Below are 13,144 nucleotides of genomic sequence, written 5' to 3'. Positions count from 1 at the left end.
ATTAAAATATAATTAACTATATCTAAAATTGCGAATATATGGATGAAGAATCCCCATTAGGGTGTTAAGAGATTTCGAAACTCTTTGCTAAAAATAATTAAAATTAAAAGCCCAAATATAATTTTTAAACACAATATTTTTAAAGAATATATAATTCGGTTCCCGAAATATATTAATTCATTTTTAAAACGTATACGTGATATTTTTTTTCTCATATAAAATGACTAGCATAATGTTCGCGACGCGTGCGTGAGAGGAATCGAACGACACCAAAAAAAGGATTGAGTCACTTTTAGTGTAAAGAAACTTTTAATATACGAATCTTTACGGAAATATAATGTACAAATTTAAAAATTAAACGCACAAAAAAATTAAACAAAATCTAATCAGTTTCAGCGGAAAAATTCGAAATCACAAGAAAACGGCGTGGTCGTCGTTTAATTTCTGCGGTTTTTTAAGGGGTTTTTCTCTTATGCTTACACGGCGGAAAGCGATAAGACCCCAACCGGGTGTGAGCTCTCTTTTATAATTTTGGAAGGAGGAGCCCACCCTCGCGTGAACGCCAATAATTTGCGTGATTTTAAAGTGGCGCATGCTCCATAGCATATAATTATTCGGCGGAACGGTTGCGCCTGCCGTTACTTGTTTGTGTATTTGAGCGTTTTTTTATGTGACAGCTGTCATTTACGACTCTTTTTTATTCCAAATTTCAAACAAATGTGACTTTAAATTTTTGCCGATCGAAGATCTAGAATTTTAAAATAACTATTTTCGAGATCGAACCTTGTCTCGACTGAAAACGTATAAAATATGAAATCCTAATTACATTTTTTCTGCCGAAATAATTTACTGGCATAAAAATTATTTTGCATCTCAAACACATAAATTAAATTAATTATTAAAAAAACTAAAAGTAATTAAAGACCTTAGACTTAGATATAATAATAATGAAACATTTTATTAAAAAAGATTTAATAACTAGAGGTCAAGTTTATAATTTTTATTTATTTATTTAAACATTATGAGTTTATTAAGCTCATCATCTCGTTCGCTCTCTGTCTTCTTTCTTCGGCAAGTCACAAAAATATATTGATACTCGTATGTTCCTACTTCAACTCTCGAGAATCTGAAAAAAACGAAACTCGTTCCAATATACAGGGTGTCCGGTAACTAACAGACCAATGATTACAAATGGATTCTTTGGTCAATTTGGGGAACGATTTTTCTTCACGAAAATGTCAAAAAAGGTCATCATTTTTTACAATTTTTCCAATCTTTTCATTATATATCTTTATAACTAAGCCTTAAATTAAAATTTTATTATAGTAAAACTCTACTGAAATTAACTGAAGAATGTAATTATGTTAGACTTTTAACTCCAAACTTTTAGTTTTCAAAAAAACCTATTTTTTTCAATCGCTTAAAACTCGAAAATTATTGACTTCTCTACATTTTTGCTAAGGAAAATCGTCCCCAAAATTGGCCAGAGAATCCGCCCTTAATCATTGGTCCGTTAGTTACCGGACACCTGTATATATTATATAAAAGTGTAATAGCACGTCAGAAGTTGTGAGCTTACAGCGATAAGTAAAAACAATTGCGTATCTATTTTCTTTGCTTTATCTGTTAAACCGCGCCTTTAATTTTTCCAACGTTTTTGCCTGTTTAATTTTAAAGGTCCTCTCTTCTAAAAATCTTGTTTTAAAGATCCTCTCCGCGAGCAAAATTCGAAAACATAAATTATTTAAATTTTTTACTTTATTATTTGTAAATCCTCGGTATTTCAAATTTTTCTATTTTGAAAATTATTAATTTTCTATCCCAAATTAATTTTATCACAGACTTTACTTCTTCCCTTCCTTGCACTTTCTTTTTGCGGTTTCAGTATAGATTTTTTATCGTAGTTACTAAAAATTATTATTGTGAATTATACTTGTGCAGTGATTTAGAATTTACAATTTCGTTGAAATTGGTTGATTCTTCAAAAAAATTACGAGTTGCAAGTGTTTTTTTTTTTTTTTTTATTAAATAGATAATAATAATGTGAAAATAAATCACGATATTTGACAGATTGCATATATATGGGAAATTGTAATAATAATAATATTATATCATAAAATTGTAAATTGTTTCAATTTTTATAGACTGCGATAAAAGATTTTACATTTGGATAAGAACTGCGGTAAGTAAAAATATAAAATTCTTGAAACGTACCAAAAATATTTGATAATGTAAAAGGTGAACTTTGAAAAATAAGGAACTTAAAAATTGCATAATAAAAGGGCTATATGGAGCCGTGCGCGGGTGTAAGGTGTGTTATATCGAAATTTAATTAATAGAATTGAGAATTAATCCCCAATTTTTAATCTTACAAATGTTCCAAGCTAATTTTTTGTACCTCGTGTACATTTTTGAAAGTTATATCGAAAAATTAAATTTCAATATGCGTCTTACATCTCACATTTTTTCATACGGCTCACATATAGCCTATTTATCTCTTATACTTTTTTTCAAACCCTTATAGAATTTATTTCTAGTAACCCCCAATTATCAATTTTATTTCGAGTAATTAATCACTTTTATTTCGAATAATTAAATTACGTATATTATAGTATTTTAAATACTCGAATAAGTGATTAATTGGCATAGTGATAATTTCTACAAGAGAATAAGGAGCCTTTAAATTCTTAATGTAAAAAATTTCAAGTAATTTTCTTTAAAAAAAATTAATTTAAAATTTTTTTGAACCCTGTTTGTTATATCACTTTTTAAAATTTGTTATTTTCAATAAAAAACATTTTTGGAAAAAAATTTTTTATTTTAAAAAAATTTTTATTTTAAATATTATATATTAATAATATGTAAAATTTTTTTTCTCTTTCTCTCCCCTCCCTCTCTCTTCCCACACACCCACACAAACCCCCAACACACAAGGGGGGCCAAAATCTCTCAAATTGGTTCATGATCATTAGCCGGGATTCGCACCAGGAGCAAAGTCTGTTGGTAAATGTCAAACAATTTAGCCTGGACTTGCACCGGGGCAAAGTTTTTTTGTCGAGTCTACGAAATTTAGCACGGACTCGAACCAGGGCAAATCTTTGGTTAAAGTCACAAATTTAGCACGGTTCAACCAGGGGCAAAAGTGTGTCGGAAAAGGGCAAGTCATCGCACGAAGATGGGGGGCCCTCTTCTTTAGGCAGGCCTTTGGGCGATTTGTCATTAATCGGGGTCGAGAGAGTCACAGAAATCACGACGGTACGCTTTATAGCGGGTGCCTGTCTTTTTGCATGTGGTCTGGAGGTAAAAAGTCATGAAAAAAAAAATGACTGGTTAAGATTCACCGGGGGGTGGGGGTGATAGCGCGCACCTCCTGAGAGTCCTGTTAATAAATATAAAGTCACGATTAATCATTGAGAGCACTGGGATTATGTAACGCAAAGCGCGTGTTTTGCGGCCTTGCGGATAACTCCGAATGTTCACCGACTCAATTAAAAAAATCCTGGTGCGTGAAGCGGGTACGCGTGAAATATATCTCGACGCTTTTAACGCCGTCCGAATGCAAAAATTTCAAAGCGCGTGATGCGGCGCTTGCACGCAATGACACTTCAACAAAAACTACTACCAAATGCAGAATTCGAGTACCAAAAAAAGGATAGTGGGGTGCTTTACCGTCACGTCCGGGCGCCGCGTTAGGCCGGACGACGCAGGCGCGCGACGGAAAGGCCCGCAGCTGAGAGGAGGAGCGGAGAGAGGGTTCGGAGCGCGCGGGGCGGTGAACCGTCCCTCGCTCTTCGCGTTTTTGGAGAGAGGCGAGAGAGAGAGAGAAAGATCTTTGGAACGGCCGCACGGTTTATCCGTCTCTCTCGCTCTTCGCGTCTTCGAGGAGAACAAAAGAGGAGGAGAGGAGAGAGAAAAAGAGAAAATGTTTTTGACGCGCCACGGTAATTGTTGTTTTCGCGGTCTCACTCCCGCAAACACGGGGGTCTTTCTACCCAAACGAGAAGCGTAAATTTCGGATTTCCCCGTGCCGCGGGTCACTGGTTTTTAACTTACTGCCCCTTAGGCACACGAGGCGAAATTTTCAAAGTTCGAATAAGGACAAACAAAGGGGCCCGTTCTTTTTCGCGATTCATATCACCACGGTTTTTTAAAAACCGCTCGAAAGGACCATTTAATGTATAAATTTAACGTTGTAGGGTGCCGGGGTTACGTGATCAAATGATTTACGCTTTTGAAAAAGGGTTTAAATTAGTTTAAAAGTTAAACGGGCAAAAAGAGCCCAAAACGCGGGTGACAATGGGCAATGTCAGTCTTTAAATTCGCTGCAAGTTGAACTAAAATTCAATCTCTCGGAGAAACTGCAAGCACAATTGTCCACAGATACTCTGATCATACGTTTGAAAAGAGGTGTAATTGTATTCCAATTTCGGCACGTTTAAATATCGCACCAATTCCTCGGGTGGTCGAAGATTGCCAAAACTGTCAAAATAGATTGCGCGATTTCCCCTTTTTGCATACGCCACCCAATGAGTGCCAGGGCCAGTTTTGTCGTCCAAATTGACGATACCGCTCTCATTTTCTCGCGCGCCATTTATCGGTAAATTATTGCGCATAAATACACCTTTAAAATATGGAATGTGCATACGTTTTGCAAGTTGTAGCAATTGCACATTTGTAGTTACACCTTGCGGCATTTTTAACGTTTTTTTGACGTTTTTTTTTTCCCCGCTCCTCGTCCATATTTGTAAGGGGCGAGATACAGTCCGCGGCCTTCCATTGCGCGATTGTGGCGTAGTATCTCTTGCAACTGACGTTGCGCGGCTTTATTGTCGTTTACCGCTTTTGCTACGCCAGCCGCTCCGCCGACCAGGGATCCGAGCGCGCCCAGCATTGGTAAAATCGGTAAAAATCCGCCTCGTTTCGCTGCCGAAAGTACCCTCCTCTTTGTCTTCCTCTTTTTCGTCCTCTTCTTCAAGCCCATGCCGAGCTTCGTCTTGGCTTTCATCGCTGCCCAGACAACTGCGGCCGCGGCTCTCTCACCGAGACTCGAGTTTTTCGCGACGATGCGAGTTTTCGCTTTCTCGGCGAGTACCTTATCCGCCGCGTGTCTCTCGGCGAGTTCGCTGCTCCGAGAGTACGCTATATCGTGTTCACGACACGCCGCGTCCAATGGGTTGACGCCTTGATCACCTCTAGCCAATCGCTTTTCCAAACGAGTTCCCGGGCCGCAAAATTGATAGCCGGGGATATGAAGCTCGACCGGAAGTGCGTTTATCGCACGATTTAATACACCTGTGCCTATTTTCGTTGACATCCGCCGCAATCTCTAGACGATACTGAGCAAAGCGCGAGTCCGCGCAGCTATAAATAGGCGGACGTTGGAGGTCAAATCGGGAGTGAGAAAATGAAATTCGTGCGACAACCTCTGACGATACGAGTGATGAATTACGACGATAGAGTACGCTGCAGCGTGAACGAAGGTGTGCGCAAACACGGTACGATGCTACCGACAACTATACGCGCGATCGTTTGCGGCCCCTCAAACTGTGGTAAAACCAACGTGTTGATAAGCCTGCTGGAAAGTCCGCACGGTGTGCGTTTCGAGAACGTGTACGTGTACTCGAAATCGCTGCAACAGCCGAAATATCGCTATTTGGAAGATTTATTGACGTCGATTGACGAAATCGGCTACTTTACATTCTCAAATAACAGTGATGTCATTCCACCGAGCGAGGCATGTCCAAATTCAATTTTTGTCTTTGATGACGTGGCATGCGACAAGCAAGATACGATAAGAGAGTACTTCTCAATGGGGCGCCACTCGAACATCGACTGCTTCTATCTCTGTCAGACATACGCGAGAATACCGAAACATCTTATACGCGACAACGCAAACCTGCTAATCCTATTTAAACAGGACGCCACCAATTTGAAGCACGTGTACAACGATCACGTGAATACCGACATGTCGTATGAGGATTTCGGGGAGTTATGTCGTACATGTTGGCAACAAAAGTATGGATTTCTAGTGATAGACAAGGACAGCTCGCTTACGAACGGGCGATACAGAAAAGGATTTAACGAGTTCGCGATACCGCGGAGCCATTAGTCGTCGACAGCACTCTCTAGAGTTTAGGATGGCTGATAATATTCGCGAGCGTGAAAAGGTTGCCATGGAGATTGCGAAGACGGCCGAATCGATCCGCAAGAAACACCGCGCTCTGAAGACCGGAAAGATCGATGATGATATCGCCGTCAAGACTCACTTTAAACCTATTATCGAGCCGCTACAAAAGATTGTCGACAACGCGACGATTTCGGTGAAAAACGAGCCTAACACCGACGACGACGACGACGACGGTGTGAAGATCGAGACACGGTATGAGGGGAGACACCGAAAAAGAGAAAACATAAAATTATCAAGCGATATAAAGAGGAGGAATTGAAAAAGAGAAAATATGATATTTCTAAGCCATTGGACGCTTCACTGCCGACAACATCTACACCGATAAGCGCACAACCTGTGATACCCAAAGTGCTCGTAGACGAAAATGTTTTGGAAACCACGCGTAACCTGTCCGAAATACCCCTTCGACACTGGTTAAGATCGCCGGAAGGTCGACAAATGATGCGAAAGAATTTGGGGCCATTAGGACGAGAATACATGGACGCTCTCCTCGGTGCTGATGAGAAGAAAGAAATTGATAATGTATACGGAGTCTATTTCGACGAGAATGAAATGCGGCTCGGTAGCAAGCGATTCGCAATTGACAAAGATGACAATATAATCATAGGCGACACGCGGTACATTGGAACGCCCGGATTGTACGAGTTGATCTTCAAGAAAAGACCCGATTACCAGGAGGACGATTTGCAAAAATACAAGCACATATTATTGGCGACAAACGTGCATAAACGCAATTTTGATGCGCAAGGTCGTGTGAAGAGTAGCAAGGGTGACAAGTACAAATATATAATTGCACTGTTGACGCGGGTGGAGAGCCCAAAATCTGGCATGGGAATGCCTCGCGCTATGACGCTAACCGACAATAAGATTGATTACGTGCACTGGGATGACCCCAACGAGTTAGTGGATCGCCTACGATTGCTCGACTGCTTCGCGCCAAGCTGGCAACAACGCGCATGACAACGAGATCCTGTCGATCATCGAGGAACTGCGGGAAGCGGGCATTATTATAAATTAAACAAGGGTTCCGACAATCTATTCAGTCTATCGCGTGACACTCTACAAAGCATTGCAAAAATGTCTATCAATAAATTTGGATTATTCGAGAGGAGAATTGATACAACCGGCGATCATTGGCACACATTGATGAGAAGATGTGTGCGTAAAAACGCTCTATGTCGCGTCGCTACAGATTATGACGCGAGATCGCGCAAGATTCGCCGTGTAGCGCAACCTGAGGCGGATACCGATGCCGTCAACAAATTGTACCTGGAAGAGTGCTTTAAAACATTGATGATCCAACAGAAAGAGTTAGATGAGAAGCTGGCTGCGTTAGAGAAGGATGTACGAGCGTTGGAGACTGCGATAAAAGAACTTTTGCGTGCACCAAACACTACCTCAGACATCTAATGAGCGGTTGGCTCGGAAACGTCCAACAAACAAACGTCTAGAAGAAGTGGTTACGATCGACGTGCTACCAAACAACAATGAGTGGTATCAGTGACCGACCCGGAAGCAGCAGTGACCGACCCGGAAGCAGCAGCTGTGAACGACCGGGAAACGGTGGTGAACGCGACCGCTACGATCGAGGTTACGATCATGTCAAACAGGGTTGCGAACGAGGCTACGAACAAGTCCTTAAAGGTTACATACAAGGCTATCACCAACTCAGTAAGGGTTGCGAACAGGTCAGGGATGGTTACGATCGATTCAAAAGCGGTTGCGAACGGATCAGAAACGACTGCGAAAAAGGCTGCAAACGAGTCAAAGACGATTTTCGAATGGGTCAAGGACGGGAGTGAACAACGCTATAACGACTACCTAACCCGAAAGAACCCCGAAACAACGTGAACGAACCCCGAAACAACCCGAAACAACCCCGAAACAACGTGAACGAACCCCGAAACAACGTGAACGAACCCCGAACAACCCAAACAACCCCGAAACAACGTGAACGAACCCCGAAACAACGTGAACGAACCCCGAAACAACCCCGAAACAACGTGAACGAACCCCGAAACACCCCGAAACAACGTGAACGAACCCCGAAGCAACGTGAACGAACCCCGAAACAACCCCGAAACAACGTGAACGAACCCCGAAACAACCCCGAAACAACGTGAACGAACCCCGAAACAACCCCGAAACAACGTGAACGAACCCCGAAACAACCGTGAACGAACGTGAACGAACCCCGAAACAACCCCGAAACAACGTGAACGAACCCCGAAACAACGTGAACGAACGTGAACGAACGAGAATGAATAGTGAAAATAACAACGAGCAACATAGTTTGGAGAGAAGGCAGTTGGTAAACGAGTTGCACGCGTCAGCGAGAAAAAATTTCCCTCGAAGGCATGTCATAGTGCGAGGATACGATGATCTGTGGCAAGCCGACATTGTCGAGATGCGTCCGTACTCCCGTTTCAACAGAGGTTACCACTACATACTCACCTGTCATCGATGTGTTGAGCAAGTATGCGTGGGCTGTACCACTCAAGAGTAAAGGAGGAAGCGAGACAGCTGACGCAATCGCTGAGATAATTCGAGACAGCAAGAGATGTCCGAAAAACATGCAAACCGATAACGGGAAGGAATTTTACAACGCCGATGTGCAACGACTTATGCGAAAACATGACATTAATCACTATTCGACATATTCGATATTGAAGGCGTCGGTCGTCGAGCGATTCAATCGCACGCTAAAGAACGACATGTGGAAGATGTTTACGCTGAATGGCACTTACAAGTGGTTCGACATACTGCCACGCCTCGTATCAGATTACAACGGACGCAAGCATCGAACGATTGGTATGCGACCCGCCGACGTTACTCCCGCGAGAGCCGAAAGACTCTTGGCTACCGTGTACAATCGTGTAAAAATCGCGGGCCCGGCAAAGTTCAAAGTAGGTGATCAAGTACGCGTCAGCAAGTACAAACAACTTTTCGAGAAGGGTTACACGCCAAATTGGACAACCGAGGTGTTTAAGATTGTTAAAGTGCAGCATACTAATCCCGTAACATATCTACTCGAGGATTATCGCAAGACATCTATCGCTGGAGCGTTTTACGAGCACGAGCTGCATCGCGCAAATTGTCCGGAAGTGTACCTCGTGGAGAAAATACTGCGCAGGAGGGGTGACGAGGTTTACGTGAAATGGCTGGGATTCGACAGTTCGCACAATTCTTGGATACATAAAAACAATGTTATTTAATGTATTTTATTCAATTATTGTATAACATAATATATATTATACCATATATATAAAAATATATAAAAATATATAACAAAAATATATACTTCTCATTAATACATCCTCATAATATAATACATATAATAAAAATATAATTTACAACGGTATTCTATAATGTCCCCACGGCAAGGTGTCGGTCGACTCAGGTACGACATATCGTTTGTCGTCGTAGGGACTTAGAGCAATTTTTGTCTCGCTGATGGTATACACTTTATGCAATTTCGATCTTATGCATGACTGCTGACGCGTCATTTCAATTTCGTCATTAAGGCAACGCGTATAATCGTCGAATGTTATACTACGCGCTACGACGTTACTTTTGACGCCTTTTGCCTTTTTAGTGTCCTTTTTACCGTCCACCCGCAAAGCATACATTTTTGCTCTAAGCCCGACGAATTCGGTCATTATCGCGCCGTTATTCTCATCTTTCATCAGACCCGGCACCTTTTTATTCGCGAGCGGTATACCGTACGCATTATTCGCGGCGTAGTCGCTGGTATCGAATCGAGCGATATCGCGTTTCAAATTTTCATAGACATCCTGACATTTAATTTGATAAATTAAACTGTCCGTGTCGGTGTACATTACTCTACAATTGTCACGATAGAGCGGTGACATGTATTCGTGATGAAATTCATAAAGACATACTTTTGATATGTCGAGTATGCACATGCCGACGTAGATTGGTTTGTAGATTTTAACTTCGAGTTTGCGTAATTCAATTGCAACTAATTTTTCCGAAAATACGCTAGTACTATGAAAATTTGGTTTCGCGATCATTGCCTCCGCACCGTATCGTCCGTCCCATTTTGTTAATAATTTTACATCAACATGATTGCGCACATTTTCCATCGTCTTGCCAAATACCGCATTATTCATCAATTTATATAAATTTTTTTCAAAATCGTTTTTCGCATGTGTTCTAAACTGCGTGTTGAGTTCGATGTATTTTTGCAGCCACGCTGACTGCGTGAATTGTAGTATGCGGTATATTTTTGTTATGCGTAGCCCGTGGCGCGTGCACTGCTGTAGATTACGATAGTGTATCACGTAGCGCTTCTTATCGCAAAGCGTTGCGAGGAGTTTATACTCCCGCTTGCCGGGCGGCTTATCGCGCGTCGGGCAAAACGGTAGGTCAATGTGCGCATCATGAAGATGCTGCGGATACTCTAAATCTACTTCGAGAACATAGCCTATAGGCGAATCGAACGCGATAGATGATACGTCAAAATTCGATATATCGTCGACCCACCGAAAATCGGCATACGGCAATGGTTGACACATTGCCCATCCGTACAAATTATTTACATCAAAATACATGAGGTACGATGAGGGTTTCGATGGGTCGTACGATTGCATGTACTTGTTATTAGCCTGTGCGTATCGATCTGAACATTGACTAAGGCCGCCGCGTATACCACGTTCGACAAACATAACCATGTCAATGTCTGTTAATAATTCAAATTTTATATTCGTATGTTTTAACATGGCGTCCCATGTATATCCGGGGAGAGAATAATAATACGCGGGATCGAGTCCGTAACTTTTTATACAACTATCGCGAAAATTCTCAAATATATCGGCCAATAACAAGACATCAATTTTTAAATATAAATCGCTATATTCGCCTAGCGTTCGAAGGGAGAATCGGCTCCAGACGGTCTCGGCGTGCGCGTAATCACTCTCGGATACTGTGTCGCCGGTTAAGGAACTGTAAAATGAGTCGCGCGGCGGTAAACGTGTGTCTTGTAATCTGTCCACGCAGTCAATGTATTCGTACGGAAAGACGCCCTTCCGTGTCAATAAATTGAATTTTTCACTAGTTAAATTTTGATATTCCGAATGTAAAATTTTTAGTTTTTCTTTATCCAAAAATGACGCTAATTTGTCGAGACTAGCGCTGAGAAATTTATATGAGTCTATGAACCGTAATTTAATATAATTTTTCGAATTATTATCTTGTGTCAATCTAACAGTCTTCGAGAATGAAATGTATTTTTCCTTTGTTATCGGCAGTAATTCCATTTCCCCTTCGAACGCTGTGGCTATGTCCTCGATAATGAAATGCGCGTCGTAGCCGGACAGATTGTGAAAGACTATAGGAATACAAAATGATTCTTTGTAATTTAAGTTACAATTTGAGTGCGCGGGACCCCTGTACCGCCCGGTGAGGTGGCAATGATCGCGGACGCGTGTATCGTCTTCGTCAAACGGTTTCTCACAAATGTGACAATGCGTCGCGGTGCGAAATTTTAACCACTCGTCAGGCGTTAAATTTACCATGGGGACATTGGTCGTTAAAATATTTTTTACGCGGATTGCTAAATTTTTAAGCTGTTCGGCGAACCACGCGACGCAATCGACACTACGGCGGGAATTGTACGCGGACAACGAACTGTCGTACGAACACTGTACGTAATACGCGATGCTGAACACTTGATGGTGTTGATGATTTTTGGCATCTTCGGTCTTTGCCAAAACACACTCGAGATCGGCGTACACTACAAACGGCAGCCGCTCCTTCCTCGTGTAGTTGTCGAAGCTGAGCCACTTGTCCTTGTCGCTCGGCAACCGGATAGCGCAGTCGTTCAGTTTCCCGCAATCTTCCATATGCGCCTGCAACTGGTCCTCAGAATAGAAATAATGTAGGCATCTGTAAAAATTAAAAATAAAAAATTTAATTAGAAATATTTTAAATATAATTTAAGTTTACTATATACTTACCGATCGCAAATAAATTTTTGACCAGTGTGTTTGCTCAGTTGCGAGCTTACGAGACGAGACAGATTTTTTATGCACGCGAAATGTCCAACGCTGTTTTCATCCTCCACGTACAGCAGATTGACGTGCCTGTCCTTCTTTTTTTCCGAAAGACGCAACGGGACGATGTTCTCGTTCTCGATGATGTACACATTCACGGAAATGTCGTTTGCAAGTTCAAACTTTTTTAATTTGATTCACAGTCACTGGAAACTCAATGTTTTGGAGATTCAGCACTGTTGTGTAATGTGGATAAGAGGATTCTCGTTCCATATGTCTTTCAGCGGGGTACAGAGCGGCCACCACCGACCATGCGAAACATGCATTGTCCGCTGATCGCACATTAACCACCGCTCTCTTTGCCATAATTTTTTGCGGTAATTTGACATGACATCCCGCGCGCATTGGATTGTACTTATTTACATTCACTGTCAAATCTATTATCCGCGACAATGCCCAGCCGCTATCGCGTTCCTGGAACTCTTCTAGCGATGCTAGCGTGGGCTCGATTACGCGGCGCTCGTACCACTCGGGTACATCGGACGTGCGAAAGAGTTCAAAGTTTCTCGTGTTAATACTTTTATTGGCACGCTTGTCACCGGACACAAATTCACCGTTGAAAACAGTGTTCACTTTTACACTGATGTGTCTCTGCAGCACATTCTCCACGTTCTCGACTACAATGTCTGCGGCATTTTCCAAAAACTGACGCGGTTCGATGTGGTCTGCGTTAATTACCGCGCCGGTCAGTATACGGCTATCGAACGCCGTATCGATTTCGCGCCAAACGAGTCTTTGCGCGTTATTGCCGCCACCGCTGCCACTAGGTATGGATCCACCACTAAACATGGATTCACCGACATATTGTCTCTGCAAGCGCACCTTTGCACCCTCGAGTCGCGCTATTCTCGCCACCAGAGATTGTCTATGTCCAATCGAGAGA

General features: G+C 42.0%; 2 protein-coding genes and 1 pseudogene across 2 annotated transcripts; 1 reads left to right on the top strand and 2 right to left on the bottom strand.

Annotated features, from left to right (window-relative positions):
* Window positions 1-5,930: 5,930 nt before the first annotated feature.
* LOC146721113 (uncharacterized) lies at window positions 5,931-7,603 on the top strand (annotated as a pseudogene).
* Window positions 7,604-9,486: 1,883 nt separating this feature from the next.
* Window positions 9,487-10,733, bottom strand: LOC146721112 (uncharacterized). The gene has a single exon (XM_085487401.1). It carries the CDS (start codon window positions 10,723-10,725, stop codon window positions 9,538-9,540), a length of 1,188 nt encoding a protein of 395 aa, XP_085343527.1. The 5' UTR covers window positions 10,726-10,733; the 3' UTR covers window positions 9,487-9,537.
* Window positions 10,734-10,962: 229 nt separating this feature from the next.
* Window positions 10,963-12,718, bottom strand: LOC146721111 (uncharacterized; the record flags this gene model as incomplete). Its single annotated transcript, XM_085487402.1, is given in 3 exon segments — window positions 10,963-12,094; window positions 12,166-12,389; window positions 12,391-12,718. Coding segments are annotated over 3 exon segments (1,572 nt in total), but the record flags the coding sequence as incomplete, so codon positions are not given.
* Window positions 12,719-13,144: the final 426 nt, after the last annotated feature.

This window comes from Nylanderia fulva, unplaced genomic scaffold, assembly GCF_048542155.1.
Source record: "Nylanderia fulva isolate GAGA-0341 unplaced genomic scaffold, ASM4854215v1 Scaffold549, whole genome shotgun sequence".
NCBI classification, from domain to species: domain Eukaryota; kingdom Metazoa; phylum Arthropoda; class Insecta; order Hymenoptera; family Formicidae; genus Nylanderia; species Nylanderia fulva.
The sequence above is the reverse complement of the archived record's forward strand: the minus strand, read 5'-3'. Positions and strand labels throughout refer to the sequence as shown.

Excerpts from the sequence above, each read along its gene's own strand:
- LOC146721112 (XM_085487401.1), bottom strand. The coding sequence starts at position 10,725 with ATGTGTCAACCATTGCCGTATGCCGATTTTCGGTGGGTCGACGATATA.